The 14,359-nt window shown below is 67.3% G+C and overlaps 4 protein-coding genes across 4 annotated transcripts; 2 read left to right on the plus strand and 2 right to left on the minus strand.

The window, feature by feature from the left end:
* Positions 1-84: 84 nt before the first annotated feature.
* Positions 85-4,072, minus strand: LOC308040746 (protein farnesyltransferase subunit beta-like). The gene is made up of 12 exons (XM_080345047.1): positions 3,922-4,072; positions 3,056-3,120; positions 2,808-2,880; positions 2,465-2,556; positions 1,956-2,102; positions 1,769-1,852; positions 1,563-1,649; positions 1,359-1,488; positions 1,128-1,260; positions 759-870; positions 575-689; positions 85-483 (listed from the first exon to the last, which is right to left on the minus strand). Exons 1-12 carry the CDS (start codon positions 4,009-4,011, stop codon positions 376-378), a joined length of 1,236 nt encoding a protein of 411 aa, XP_080201173.1. The 5' UTR covers positions 4,012-4,072; the 3' UTR covers positions 85-375.
* Positions 4,073-6,478: 2,406 nt separating this feature from the next.
* Positions 6,479-9,107, plus strand: RAB15 (RAB15, member RAS oncogene family; the record flags this gene model as incomplete). Its single annotated transcript, XM_080345052.1, has 7 exons — positions 6,479-6,602; positions 7,713-7,773; positions 7,872-7,932; positions 8,016-8,093; positions 8,165-8,254; positions 8,813-8,878; positions 8,952-9,107. The coding sequence occupies 7 exons, from the start codon at positions 6,479-6,481 to the stop codon at positions 9,105-9,107; spliced, it is 636 nt and encodes a 211-aa protein (XP_080201178.1).
* A 1,289-nt stretch (positions 9,108-10,396) lies between these two features.
* Positions 10,397-11,055, plus strand: GPX2 (glutathione peroxidase 2; the record flags this gene model as incomplete). The annotated part of the gene is made up of 2 exons (XM_080345048.1): positions 10,397-10,621; positions 10,705-11,055. 2 exons carry the CDS (start codon positions 10,397-10,399, stop codon positions 11,053-11,055), a joined length of 576 nt encoding a protein of 191 aa, XP_080201174.1.
* A 686-nt stretch (positions 11,056-11,741) lies between these two features.
* Positions 11,742-13,401, minus strand: CHURC1 (churchill domain containing 1). The gene is made up of 4 exons (XM_080345053.1): positions 13,261-13,401; positions 13,043-13,178; positions 12,604-12,674; positions 11,742-12,158 (listed from the first exon to the last, which is right to left on the minus strand). The coding sequence occupies exons 1-4, from the start codon at positions 13,297-13,299 to the stop codon at positions 12,066-12,068; spliced, it is 339 nt and encodes a 112-aa protein (XP_080201179.1). The 5' UTR covers positions 13,300-13,401; the 3' UTR covers positions 11,742-12,065.
* Between the last annotated feature and the right edge of the window lie 958 nt (positions 13,402-14,359).

Here is a 14,359-nt window from a genome sequence, read left to right on the forward strand (position 1 = left end):
ACCAGGGCGGCCCCCAAAACAGCCCGCGCTCGGTGTCACCTCCTGCCCTGCGTGCCCAGGGCTGCCGGCGGTGGCACGGAGGCGGTGGCAGCGATGTGCGCTCCTCGCGCACAGGACACGGCAGCTGTCGGTTCTGCTTTATTGATGCCAAAAGCTCCGCCACGGCCCGTGGCCCCTCAGCTCCCGCCGGGGGGGTCGGCGAGGCGCTCGGGGGGGCACAGCGGGCGCTGGCAGCCACGGGCCAGGCCGCTTTTTGGTATTGCTAGCACCCTGAGGACCTCGCTCTGCCCGTCTGAGATGCCACAGGGGCCTCCCCATCGACCCAGGGGCTGGGGGGTCACTCCACAAAGTCCGGGGGGGCTGCAGGACCCCCCCTTACTCAGCAGCTGCTGGCTCCAGGTTGGGCACCGGCAGCTGCAAGAAATGCATCACTGCTCTCACCACCTTCTCTGGGGCGATGTTGTAGACGGGGTGCGTGGCCTGCTGTGAGAGGGGAGGGGGGAGAAAAGGTTAAAAATGCCTTATTTTGGTGAGGTGGAGGAGGGGCTGAGCCCCGGCAGCTTGTGACACCTACCAGGCGGTTCTCGGGGACACCCAGGACCACCTCATGGTGGAGGTCGCCGCTGCCGAAGTGCTGGGCGATGGCCAAGCCGCTCAGGCAGTAGCAGGTGTGGTAGAAATCCCGGGACCTTGGGGGGATATTGGGGTGCTGAGGCGGGGTCTGGAGCACCACTCAGCCCCCCCAGGCTGGTACTCACTTGCCCGGCTTGTCGAGCAGCCCCCCGGCTGGGCACTGGCAGCACAGCAGGATGTATTCCTGCAGCGCCGACTGGTCCAACATCCAGTGGGTCATGCTGAGCGCCGTGTCGCCTGGAGTGGGGGAGACAGTGAAATGCCTGGGGGTGGCCTGGGAAGGTGGAAACCCCCACCCCGGGGTCTTCCCATACCCCCTAGAGATCCACCAAGGTGTCCAGTTCAGCCTCAGTGCCAAAACTCCCCTGAGAACAGCGACATGAGGAGCCACAGTCACTTTGTGCTTTGTTGGCTCACTAAACCGCCTTCGCCCCTCCCTGGAGATGCTGTTTTGGGGGGGCAGAGGCAGGCGGGACCCCCGGTGTGTGACTCACCCCTGGCGTGGAGGGCGCGGTGGAGCAGGGGCAGGAGCCCGGCTTGCCAGAAGGAGTAACATCCGTCCACCAGCTTGTTGCAGCGGCCCTGGAAGCCGCCCTCGAAGCGCATCTGCCGATGTGTCACCCAGCGCTGTGCGGGAGGGACAGGAGCAGGTGGCAATGCAGGGACAAGGACCCCCTGTGGCCAAGACCGCCCCCAAACCCAGTGAGAGCCGTGGTGCCACTCACCAGCAAGCTCCGGAGATCCAGGAGATGTTCCTGTTTGAGGATGACCAACGCCGCCATGCCGCAGAAGGTGTAACCGCCGTGCGCCTCCATCCCCGGCACCCCGCCGATGCCACCCTCCCAGTTCTGGCACCTGCGCGGGCACAGGGGTCAGGATGGCAGCAACATCAGGGACTGTCTCTTGTCCCCACATCCCCTGGCTCTCACCTCGCAATCCACTCGGCCGTCCCAGCAAAGAGCGCGGGCGTCAGGACGTTGGTGAGCGAGGCCACGGCGGCGGCGCAGTAGGCACTTCTGCGGGAGGTGGGTGCTCAGAACCACGGCACCGGGTCCCCACCGTGGCACCGGGTCCCCCGCACATCACCAGCTGCCCGCCGTGACACCCAAGTGTCCCTCCGCCAGCGTTCACCCACCTGACATCCACCTCACCGCCGACGTGCATGAGGAAGGAGCCATCGGGCTGTTTCAGTGAGTGCAGATACTCCAGCAGCTTCTTCCTGCAAAAGCCAGGGGGCTGCGTCGGGGGGACACAAGTCTTGCCCCCCCAGCCTCGCGCCATCCACCCAGACCCCCCCCACGCCACCCAGGTGCCGGCCGTACCTGTTGATGACGCCGAACGCCTCCTCGGTGCCGATGATGCAGAGTGCGTTGACGGCGGCGTAGGTGGGGGCCAGGTGGGGGTCCTGGCCGGGGCCCCCCCCGAAACCGCCCTCGGGGCTCTGGCAGCGGCTCAGGAACTGACAGACACTGTGAGGGGCAGGGGGAAGGTGGGGAAGGGGCTTGGGGCTCCCCAGCCTCACCCGCAGCACCTGGTGGGGTGTAAATGGCCAGCCCAGCCCTGTTACCCCCCGTCTCCCCCCAAAGTCAAGGTTCTCCCTCTCCCCCACCTCCGTCCATCACAAGACGCCGGAGCGCGAGGCCACGGCCAGAAGAATGGGTGGCATTGATGGCACTGACAAAGCACTCCTTTGCTGCCGCCAGCGCGGGGACAGCGGGACGTGGCACCTCCGGCATCACGCGGGTGGCCCACGGGGCCACCGTGTCCAAGATGGGGGTCACCAGGCTGCTGTTGTGGCCCCCCCAGCTCTTGCCACCCCGGTGTCACTTACTCAGAGGCAACTGACTGGGGAATGGGCTCGTCCAGCAGCTCCAAACTGTGCAGGATCCAGTAGCAGAGCCAGGGCCGGCTGGCGTCCAGACACTGCGGGGACAACAGGGGACAGTCAGGGTGGCCGGGGGGTGGCGTGGGGCCTGGGGTGCAGGCAGGAGCAGGCAGCGCTCTCGCAGGAGAGGGTACAGGCAGGAGAACCCCCGGAGCTGCTGCAGCACCAACACAGGGACAAGCACAACCCAAGGGGACACCAGGAACCACTGCGTCTGCCCCTGGGGCTGACAGTGACAGACTGGGGACAGCAAACGTCCAGTGACAACCCTGGCGGCACCACCGCGTACCTCGTAGGCTTCGGTCAGCTGCCGGAGGCCTCGCTTCAGGTAGTGGAAGTGCTTATCCCGGTGCAGGACGAACCTGGAACGACAGGCAGGACGGGGCTCACAGGGAAAGCGCCACAGGGGACACCAGCCGATGTCACCACGCTCAGGGGCGGTGGCCGAGGGAAGGGGTCGGTGCCCTGCTCTGGGTCTCAGCAGCCGCCGCAGCCACTGGTTTGAGGGGGGACTCATTTATTTACTACAGAACTTACTGCGAGGCATGATGGTTGGTCTTGCAGGCGTCAAAAACCTCCTGCACGATCTCTTCCACCTTGGTCTGCCTCAGGTGGCAGCGTGGGGACACGCGGGGTAGGGCAGGGGGGACACAAAAGCCACAGTGAGCTCTGGAAAGCGTCCCCAACATGGTCCCCTCCCCGATACCCTCGATTCGGGGGGCTCCTGCCCCGCCTCAGGGGTTACCGCTGGCATCAGCTCATCACCTTCTCAGCAAAACCAAAGCGACCAAAAGCTACTTGGTCCCGGGGATCAGCTCAGCAGGAGCTTAGGCCCGGGATTAGGCAGGATTCGAGCAGCCGCGGTTTTAAAGGCAGAGTTTGGTCTGTCCCAGGACACCCCAGGGAAATGGCCGCGGCTCCCCCGCTCCCGCTAAGGCCGGGACGGCGCAGCTGGGGAACCCGGCACTTGTGCCACCGTCCCGAGTTTAGACTCGAGCTCACAACGCAGCTGGCGCCGTCCCAAGCCGGGACCATCCCCCGGGTCTCCAGGAAACACCCCGGGTTTGGCGGGGGGGTCTCGGGAGGGGTGACAGGGACAGCCCCGTCCCCCGTGTCCTACCGGGACCCCCCTGGGTCGGGAACCGCCGCGCCGCCTTTCACCCGGTCCCGGCCCCCCCGGGAGCGTCAGCACCGCCGGGCCGGGCCGGGGGGGGCCCGGCTGCCCCCCAGGACCCCCCCAACCCCCGGGGAGGCGGGGGGCGACCCGTGTCACAGCCCCCGCGGGTGGCCCCCGGGAGCCGCCGTGCCCGGTGGGTGCCCCCCACGAGCCCCTCGGTGTCCGGAGCCGCGTTGTGGGGGAGGGTGGCTCTCGCAGCCCCGCCCCCCGCCCCCCGTCCCCGCACCTGCTCGGCGGAGGTGGCGGTTCTCAGCCCGTCGTCCCGCAGCCGCCGCCGCCCGCCGTGCTCGCGGGGGGGGGACGAGGCTCCCGCCATGCTGCGGGGGCAGCGGCGCGACGGCGGCCGGGCGGGGACACGCGGCCACGCCCCTCCCGGCCACGCCCCCGGCCGCGCCCCGTTTATCTCGAGCCCCGCCCACGGCACCGCCCCGACCGCGCATGCGCGGTGGGAGCCGGCTGGGGTTCGCGTCACCGCGCCGTGACGTCATGGAGAGCCACCTGGTTTATTGCGTCATTGCAGCGCCGTGTTGCGTCATCGCGCCGCGTTGTTGCGCTGCGTTGCATCGCCAGGCTGGGGCGCTGCATCGTGCGGTGCATGGCGCCATCACACAGCCACAGCAGCCCCGGTGACAGGGGCTGAGGGGACCTGGAGAGCTCATCCAGTGCAATCCCCCCATGGAGCAGGAACACCCAGATGAGGTTACACAGGAAGGTGTCCAGGCGGGTTGGAATGTCTGCACAGAAGAAGACTCCACAACCCCCTGGGCAGCCTGGGCCAGGCTCTGACACCCTCACCAGGAACAAGTTTCTTCTCATATTTAAGTGGAACCTCCTGTGTTCCAGTTTGCACCCATTGTCCCTTGTCCTGTCCCTGGTTGTCACCAGCAGAGCCTGGCTCCATCCTCCTGACACTGCCCCTTTCCATATTGATCCCCAGGAATGAGTCCCCCCTCAGTGTCCTCTTGTCCAGCTCCAGAGCCCCAGCTCCCTCAGCCTTTCCTCACACGGGAGATGCTCCACTCCCTGCAGCATCTTGGTGGCTGCGCTGGACTCTCTGCAGCAGTTCCCTGTCCTGCTGGAACTGAGGGGCCACAGCTGGACACAAGATTCCAGGTATGGTCTCCCCAGGGCAGGAGAACTGCTCTTGATCTCGTGTCACAGCATCGCGGTGCTGGGGTGACAGCTGTGTTGTGTCATCGTGCTACAGCATCATGTCATTGCAGTGCGGCACCTCATTGCATCATCACCCTGCAGCACCGTGTCGCGGCACTGGAGCACTGCGGCACATCGGCACACCACTGCGGCATCGGGCCGCAGGGCTGTGTTGTCACACCACGGCGCCACATCACCCCCTGTGCCACGATGCTGCCGCACAGCAGGCTGGCACAGCACGGTGGTGCAGTGTCACTGCTGCAGTGCCACCTCACTGCACCGCAGTGCTGCATCGCTGCACAGCGTCCACCCCACAGTGCTGCCCCATGTGCTGCTGCGCTGCACCCTGCTGCAGGCTGCACTCCACCAGCCAGGCCTGCGCTGCCTCGCTGCACCCCCTGCTGCGTGCTGCACCCAGCGCTGCACCCACCACTGCACCCCAGCACCCAGCGCTGCACCCACCACTGCACCCCAGCACCCACCACTGCACTCCAGCACCCAGCGCTGCACCCAGCACTGCACCCCAGCACCCAGCGCTGTACCCCAGCACCTGCCACTGCACCCCAGCACTCACCACTGCACCCACTACTGCACCCCAGCACCCAGTGCTGTACCCTAGCACTGCACTCCAGCACCCAGTGCTGCACCCAGCACTGCACCCCAGCACCCAGCGCTGTACCCCAGCACCTGCCACTGCACCCCAGCACTCACCACTGCACCCACCACTGCACCCACTACTGCACCCCAGCACCCAGCACTGTACCCCAGCACCTGCCACTGCACCCCAGGACCCGCTGCAGCTCGCACTGCAGCCCTGCCTGCAGGGCCACCCTGCTCCACCCTGGGGACACTCCAGCCCTGGGAACGTCTCACCGTCCCCTGGTGCATCCCTGGGTGCCCCACACAGTCCCTCCATGGAGGTTCCGTGTGTCACCCCAGTGTCCCCTGCTGCAGCCCCAGCTGTTGCCCCTTGTGTCCCTCACTCTCTGCGAGGGGGGTCCATAGTGTGACCCTGGATGTCTCCTCCCCATATTCCCCAGTGCAATCCCCTGTGTCCCCTGCTGCAGCCCCTGTGCTCCCCCTGATGCCCCAGAGCATCTCACAATGTCCCCGCCCATGTTCCCTTGTCCATCCCGTGTGTCCCCCAGTGTTTCAGAGCATCTCCCAGTGTCCCCAACAGTGTCCCCCGGTACACCCCTGGCTACTCCCCACTCTGCATCCCCCGTGTCACCCGCGGTGTCCCCAGAGCATCTCCTGCTGCACTCCCGATGTACCGTCCCTCGTGTCCCCCTCCCGGTGTCCCAGCCCAATTCCTGGTGTCCCCTCCGGTGCATCTCCGATGTCTTCTCCCCCGTTCCCCACCGCATCCCCCGCTGCATCCTCGGTGTCTCCCCGGCGCTCCGTCCCCCATATCCCCCTCCCGGTGCCCCAGCCCATCTCCCGGTGTCCCCTCCCGGTGCATCCCCGATGTCGCCCCCGTTCCTCACAGCATCCCCCGGTGCATCCCCCGCCCTCCCGCCCCCGCCCCGCGCCCCGCCCCGGTGCCACCCGGCGCGGCGGCGGCAGCGCAGCGCTCCCGCCCCCGGTAACGGCGGCAGCGGCGGCCCCGGCGCGGCCCGGCCCGGCCCGCCATGGCCAAGCAGTACGACGTGCTGTTCCGGTTGCTGCTGCTGGGGGACTCGGGCGTGGGCAAGACCTGCCTGCTCTGCCGTTTCACCGACAACCAGTTCCACCCCGCCCACATCTCCACCATCGGTACCGGAGCGGGGGAACGGGGAGAAGCCGGCGGCAGCAGCACCGGGGAGCGGGAGAGCCGGGGGGAGCGGGCAACGGAGGCGCTGGGGAGCAGCGGCACCGGGGGATTTGGAGCACCGGGGAGCGGCAGTACCGGGAAAGCGTGGGCACCGGGGAACCGGAGAGCCGTGGGCACCGGGGAACGGGAAAACTGTAGGCACCGGGGAACCGGGAGCTCAAGGGAACCGCAGCACGGGGAAACGGGAAACCGTGGGAACCGTGGCACTGGGGAACCCGGAGCACCGGCCAGCTGCAGCACGGGGAAAATGGGATAACCGGCGGCAGCGGAGAGCCGCGGCAATGGGCAGCGGCGGCACCGGGGAACGGGAAACCGTGGCACGGGGAGCACCGGGCACCCGTGGCGCTGGGGAACCGGGAGCACCGGCCACCTGCAGCATCAGGGAACCGGGGAACGGGAAAACCTCGGGGACCGGGAAGCCGCTGGCACCGGGCAACCGATAGCACCGGGCAGCCGCGTCACGGGGCAATCGGGAGTACTGAGGAGCCAGGAACCGGCAGCACCGAGCAGCCACAGCACCGGGAAACTGGGGGCACCAGGGAGCTGTAGAACCAGGAAACCGAGTGCACCGGGCACCCGTGGCACCTGGGAACCGGGAGCAGCGGGCAACTGGGAAACCGTGGGCACCGGATAAACGCGGCACCGGGGAACTGGGAGCGCTGGGGAACCGTGGCACCGGGGAACTGGGAAACTGGGAGCACTGAGTAACCGTGGCACCGGGAAACCGGGAGCACCAGGGAGCTGCGGCACTGGGGAACCGGGGGCACCAGGAGCACCCGCCCGGCAGCGGGGCCGGGGCCAGCACCCACACAATGACCCAGCACCCACACGATGACCCAGCACCAGGCCTGCCGGGCCTGGCACCGGCTGTGGGCACCGGCACCGGGCTGCCACCAGGACACCGGGTGGGCACGGGGGAGCCCCGGCACCCAGTTTGGCAGCACAGCGTGGATTGGGGTGGACCAGGAGAGGGTGTGGGGACCAGAGAGACCCTGGTGACAGCAGCGGCAGTGATGAGGGGACACCCTGTAACCTTCCCCTCCCCATCCCAGGCGTCGACTTCAAGATGAAGACGATCGAAGTGGACGGCATTAAGGTGCGGATACAGATCTGGTGAGTGCCGGGGGGGATTTAGGGAGGGGGGCCTGGTCCTGGTCCTCCACCTCGTGCCATGGGTGGTGGCACCGACTGACCCGCTGTCCCTGTCACAGGGACACGGCGGGGCAGGAGCGGTACCAGACCATCACCAAGCAGTACTACCGGCGTGCACAGGTACGGGGATGTGTCCAGGAGAAGGGAAACTGAGGCACAGAACGGGGTTGGGGGGTATAAATGGCCGCCCCCCCCTCCCACAGGGCATCTTCCTGGTGTACGACATCAGCAGCGAGCGCTCCTACCAGCACATCGTGAAGTGGGCCAGTGACGTGGATGAGGTGGGGGTACAGGGGTGTGGAGGGGTGGTCCCCCGTGGCCAGGGGGTTCTCACGCCGCCCCCCCCCTCCAGTACGCACCTGACGGCGTCCAGAAAATCCTCATCGGGAACAAGGCGGACGAGGAGCACAAGAGGCAAGTGGCCAGAGAGCAAGGGCTGCAGGTGAGCGGGGGCGGGCGTGCGCCCCCGGGCGGGGCAGGGACCCTTCCTGCACCCCCAGGGTGGCCAGGGCCCCCCCCGCGCCCTCAGCATGGCCAGGACCCCCTCCAGCCCCCCCTTGCACTCTCCAAGGACCCCAACAACCACCCTGCACCCCGAGTATCCCCAGGTCCCCTAACCAGCACGGCCGTGGACCCCCCACCCTCCTGCAGTCTTCTCTGTAGCCAGGGACCTCCCCACAGCCCCCCGTGCATCGAAGGACCCCCCCCCAGTTCCTGTGCACCCCCAGAGCTGCTCTTATGACTCCCTGTTAGCCCCCAGCATGTTCAGGGACACCCCCTGCACCTCCAGCACTATCCCCTGCACCCCCAAAGCACCCAGTGTCCCCCCCAAGAGACCCAGTGCCCAGTCCCAGGGATGCTCCCACACCAGCCCCCCCAGTGCCAGCTCGTCCGTCTGGCCACGCCTGGCTGTGCACATGCTGGGGGCGGAGGATGCTGGGGGTGACCCCCCCATCGCCCCCCAAAATCATGGTGCCACTGCCGGCCCCGCACCCTGCAGCTGGCCAGGGAGTACGGGATGGATTTCTACGAGACCAGCGCCTGCAGCAACCTCAACATCAAGGAGGTGCGGAGGGGCTGAGGAGGGCTGGGGGGGATCGGGGGGGTCCCCCAGGCTCACCCCCCGTCCTGTCCCCCAGTCCTTCACGCGGCTGACGGAGCTGGTGCTGCAGGCGCATCGCAAGGAGCTGGAGGGGCTGCGGGGCCCCCCCCGCGCCCCCACCCTGGCCGGCCTGGAGGAGGATGAGCAGCAGCCCCTGGGAAGCGAGGACACCCCCAAAACCTGCTGGTGTTGAAGCCTGGGACCCCCTGACCTCCCCACTCCCCGGGCTGTGTTCTGGGGGGGGGCACGATGGGTGTGGGATTGGGGTGGTCCCGATGTGGGGGGAGCGGCGGGTGCCTGGTGGTGGTGGGGACACAGGACCCCACCTGGGGGTAGCGGGGGCCGGGCAGGTGTCGCGGGGGTGCCCCCCATCCCAGCACCCGGGTGGGGTGGGGAGGGTGTCATGGAGGCTCCGTGCCCCCCCTGTGCCCATGGGCCCCCCCCGGTTTTACACACACACACACAGAGTTTGCAAAATAAAGGTGATGCTGGAGGCGGCCAGTGGCTCCTGTGCTGCCATAGCGGGGCTGTGGGCACGGTGCCATACTGGTGGCATGGTGACACGATGGCTGCACCCCAGCAGAGCCACCGGCACCGCGGGACAGTGGCACAGGCAGTGCTGGGACACCGCAACCCGAGCGGGCATCAATAATTGAGGCTGTGCCGGGGCCGCCGGGACGGTGTCCCCTTTCCAGGCTGGGGACGGGTCTGAGGGGCACTGTGCCCATCACCACTGGGGCTGTTGGCTTGGCCCTGGCTGTGGGGACAGGGACAGCGCGGTCAAACTGGATGGTGGTGGGCACCGGGATGCTGCTGAGCACTGGGATGAGTGGGTACCAGGGTGATGGTGGGTGCCAGGAAAATGGTGAGTATGGGGGTGACAGTGAGTTCCAGGACAATGGTGGGTACAGGGGTGATGGTGAACACCAAGGTGATGTTGGGCATCCCAGCAGACAGTTACCAGGGTTGACGCTGGCACTGGGACCAGTGGCCACCAGGACTGGTGGGCACTGGAGGAGAAGGCAGCAGGCACTGGGATGGCGATGTCAAGGCAGCCGCAGGAAAGGAGAAGCACTGGGACACCCGTCCCTCCCATCACCTGCCCTGCTCCAAGCCACCCACCTCCTGCATCCCGTGCAGCCCCAGCTCCCGGAGTCCCGTTATTCCCCGACACCCACGGGTGCTCCCAGCCCGCGCCCCACAGCATCCCGCAGCTCACGGGCATGAGGAAGAGCAGCTGTGCTGCGCCATGAATTATTGAGGCAGGTAGGAGCATCGCCTTGGCCCCACGCCACCCGCGCCCTCGTCCTCCCCACCCGCTGTGGGTGCTGCTGGGTGGGACGGGTGGGATGGCTCCGGTTTCTGCCAAGTCACAGCAGGGCGAGGAGACCTTTGGAGCCCGACACATCACGTGGGCGCCGGGCAGCCCTTAAGGCACCGATGGGCGCGAGGGGGGGTCAAACCAACCGCGCGCCCGCAGCCATGAGCGTCCCCATCGCCAAGTCCTTCTACGACCTGAGTGCCACCTCCTTGCAGGGGGAGAAGGTGGATTTCAACGTCTTCCGGGGCCGCGTGGTCCTTATTGAGAACGTGGCGTCTCTCTGAGGCACCACGGTGCGGGATTACACCCAGCTCAACCAGCTCCAAGCCCGCTACCCCCGGCGGCTGGTCGTGCTGGGCTTCCCCTGCAACCAGTTTGGCTACCAGGTAAGTCCCTGGGGGTCAGTGCGAGTGCGAGGAGGTGGGGGAAAAAACACGGCAGGACCTGGGCTTTCTCCTTCCCACCACAGGAGAATGGGACCAACGAGGAGATCCTCAACTGCCTGAAGCACGTGCGGCCGGGTGGCGGCTTCGAGCCCAATTTCACCCTCTTCCAGAAGTGCCAGGTGAATGGGCAGGACACCCACCCCGTTTTCGCCTACCTGAAGGCTCACCTGCCTGCGCCAGCTGATGAGGCCACGCACCTGATGACCGAGCCCCGGTTCATCACCTGGAGCCCGGTGCGGCGCTCTGACATCTCCTGGAACTTCGAGAAATTCCTGGTGGGGCCGGAGGGGGAACCTTTCCGACGCTACAGCCCCCGCATGCCCACGGCCCAGCTGGAGCCCGACATCCAGCGCCTCCTCAAACTGGCCAAGTAGGGCTGGCTCCCGTGTCCCCCGGCTCCACGCCAGCTGCCACCCCCCGGGATGGCCCCAGCTCTCCGCCGGGTGACAGCCCCCCCCGAAAACGCTGTGGGGAGGTGGCTCGATGGGGGCAGAGGGCTGGAGCCACCGGGGTGGCGCGGGCTGGTGGCAATAAATGAGCCGGAGGGAGCGTCTGTGTCCGCCTGGTTTTTGCGGATGGGGGGGGGAGGCTGCCGGGAACCAGCCCCGAGGTGCTGGATCCAGGAAACGGCGGCGGGATGGAGCGGTTCCAGGCGGGCAGCACCTGCGGGTGTTGGTGGGGCTGGGTGCCAGCAGCAGCACCCCACCCCAGGGGAGCGATTTCGGTTCACCTGGCCCCAGGAACACACATCCCTCGGCAGGGCAGGGCTGGGCTTACACACCCCAGGGAATGGGCCTTGGCGGGGGGCGAAGTGACCCCCACATGAGCTCCACACAGCCCCTGGGGGAGCAAAATCAATTAATTTCTCAGTGCGGTTTGGCAGGACACCGGTGAGCAGGGTGGGTGCTGGGACGAGGGGAAGGCAGGATCTGGTACGGGGGGCGAGGAATCCCATGGGAAAAGCCCCCCCAATCCCTGCATCAGACCCCAACACCCTTCACCAGCTCCAGGGCGTGAAGCCCACCCCAAAGTGCTCCCGCCTGCACCACCAAGCTGTAACACATCACGTTTATTGCCCCACATACGTGGGCTCCTGAGGAAGGTGGGGATCCTTTGAGACCCCTTTTTGGGGTGACAACATGCTGGGTCCATTTGATGTCCTCAGCAGAAGGGGGGCTCGGCCCGGGGCGTTCCCCCTCATCACTGCAGTTGGGGTGGGAGCCGCAGAGCAGCGGGTGAGCTGCCCCCAGGCACGTCGGAGCATCCAGGTGATCGCTGCATCCAGGCTGGAGGTTCGGAGAACAGAATCATGTAAGGGACGGTGTTGCCACCAGGGATGCGATGGCTTCGTGACACAGGATTCATGTCGGGACACAAAGCAGCTTCAGAAGAGAGGGGTCATCTGGCGGGGGTCGTCGGGGAGGATGCTGATGGAGTCCTCGGCGCGGCCACAGAGCAGGCACAGCATGGTGTACTCCTGCGGTGGCACAGGACACCGGGGGGGCTGTCACAGCCGTGCCACAGCCAGGGAAACCCGAGCTGAAGCCAGCACCTGATCCTCCTGATTGCAATCAGACCTGGAGGGAGATCTTGTTTCCCCCCACCCGGCTCCCCTGAGCCCATTTTCCAGTGCGTCGGTGCCGAACAGGCAATGTGCCAAGGAGAAGCGTGGGCGAGCCACAGGGCCCCCCCAGCACACCACTCTGGGCCACACACATCACGGACGTGGCTACGAGGCGAGAGGTGAGCTGGGGGACTAGTGCCAGGGGGCTCCAGGTAGCCCCAAGCACAGGGATGTGGCTCCAAAACCTTCGAGGCTGGTGGCAAGGTTGGCTCTGAAGCCACCGGTGGCAGGGGGGTCCTAGGGATGTCTCTGGAGCCGGAGGGGGCTTAGGGGGGACAATGCGCTGCCCGGGGTGTACCTGGTAGTCGTCCACCACGCTGAAGGTGTATTCGTGGCGCGCGATGAGGTGGTGGCAGTTCTTGCACAGGTCTGTGGAGGGGACAGCGGGTTAAGGGGACACGGCTGCTCCCAGCCCTGGGGTCAGTGTCCCTGGGGTACTCTCTCCCACCCCCCAGTTCCCTCAGACCCTTGTGGACAAGCACTGAGCATCACCCCAGTCCCCAGAGCATCAAATCCCCCAATTGTACCCCCCCAATGGCCATCAGCTCCCTGATACCCCCTCCCTTCCCAAACCCTGAGATCCCCTCGGGTGTCACGTCCCCAGCCCCTGTCCGCCCAAGAGCATCAACCATCTTCCCCCGTGTACCGGGCCCCCAAATTAATCCTCCCTCAGGCTCCCCTCCCCAGCCCTCCATCAACCCCCGGCCCCCAAACCCCAAAGGTCGCCCCCGGCGCACGGTCGTAGGTGACGATCTCCTCCCCGCCGTGCACGCCGGCCGCCCGGTTGCCGAGCAGCACGAAGTCCCGGCGGCCGCACTGCGCGCAGCCCACGAAGTTGAGGAGGAAGGAGCCGCCCTCCAGGCAGGTGGTGCCCTGCGGGGACAGCACACGCTGGCACCGGGACCGGCACTGGGACCGACCCCCGGCGCCCCCGCCCAGCCCAGCCCGGCCGTACCCGCTCCGGGTACTCGGTGCTCACGCAGCCCCCGCACATCCCGCTCCTGCCGCCGCGCAGATCTCGCGAGACTTCCGCGGTGGTGGGCGTGGCGTGTGGTGTTAGCCCCGCCTATATGGGCGTGGTTTAATGAAAACTCGCATGTGCGTGGGCGGGGCGTGAGGAGAGGGCAGGCTTTGAAGAACAATGAACTTGTGTGTGGGCGGGGTTTAGTTAAAAGAGGGCGTGGTTTGTGCAGGGGGCGGAGTTTGCCGTTTAACGAGTGTATAGATCGGCGGGGCTTGTGATTGGGGGCGTGGTTTCAGGGAGAGGGCGGGGCTAGCAGCAGCCCCTCCCGCACCCGGCGGGGAACCAGCGGGCGGGGCTGTGGCCCCCCCCGGTATGCCCCCCTCGAGCCCCCCGAGCTGGGTCCGTACGGGGCCCCCCCGGGATGGCCGGGGCAGCGCCTCGGGACCCGCCCCTGCTCCCCCCGCGGGGTGCAGCCCAGTGGGCAGCCCCTGGGGCGGTCCCGGCCCTCCCTGCGGGGCACCCGGGGCTGGCTGGGGGGCGTGTGGGACCAGCTGCGGGCAAGCAGGACTACTTGAGGGGGTGCCTGGGCTAGCTGGGGGACACCCGAGCTAGTGGGGGGCACCTGGTGGTATCTGTGGAGGTGCCTGGGCTAGCTGGGGGGCACCCTAGGCTAGCTGTGAGGTGCCTGTGACTTACTGGGGAACCCCCAGGGCTACCCAGGAGTGCCTAGGGCTAGCCAGGGGTACTCGAGGGGGACCCTGGGGGCCACCTGAGCTAGCGGGCGACAGGCAGGGCTAGTCGAGGGACACCCAGAGCTAGTGGGGGACACCCAGGGCTAGCTGGGGGGGTGCCTGGGACCAGCTGAAGGACCCCTGGGATAGCCATGAGTGCTGAGGACTAGCCGGGGGTACTCGGGGGGAGCTGGGGACACCCAAGGCTAGTGGGGGACACGCGAGGCAGGCTGGGGGGCGCATGGGACTAGTTGGAGGAACCCCAGAGCCAGCTGAGGCGCATCCTGGGCAAGCTGGGGGCCAGCGGGGGCTGGCCGAGGTTACCGGGGGCTGCTGGGGGGCCAGCCGGGGTTACCGGG

The sequence above is a fragment of the Nesoenas mayeri genome (assembly GCF_963082525.1).
Source record: "Nesoenas mayeri genome assembly, chromosome: 5".
NCBI classification, from domain to species: domain Eukaryota; kingdom Metazoa; phylum Chordata; class Aves; order Columbiformes; family Columbidae; genus Nesoenas; species Nesoenas mayeri.

Excerpts from the sequence above, each read along its gene's own strand:
- LOC308040746 (XM_080345047.1), bottom strand. The coding sequence starts at position 4,011 with ATGGCGGGAGCCTCGTCCCCCCCCCGCGAGCACGGCGGGCGGCGGCGG. Across the intron at positions 1,261-1,358 it reads TGGATCTCCGGAGCTTGCTG|CGCTGGGTGACACATCGGCA; the intron begins GTGAGTGGCACC and ends CCTCCCGCACAG. Across the intron at positions 484-574 it reads GTGTCCCCGAGAACCGCCTG|CAGGCCACGCACCCCGTCTA; the intron begins GTAGGTGTCACA and ends CCCCTCTCACAG.
- CHURC1 (XM_080345053.1), bottom strand. The coding sequence starts at position 13,299 with ATGTGCGGGGGCTGCGTGAGCACCGAGTACCCGGAGCGG. Across the intron at positions 13,179-13,260 it reads GCACCGAGTACCCGGAGCGG|GGCACCACCTGCCTGGAGGG; the intron begins GTACGGCCGGGC and ends CTGTCCCCGCAG. Across the intron at positions 12,675-13,042 it reads GGAGATCGTCACCTACGACC|ACCTGTGCAAGAACTGCCAC; the intron begins GTGCGCCGGGGG and ends TCCCCTCCACAG.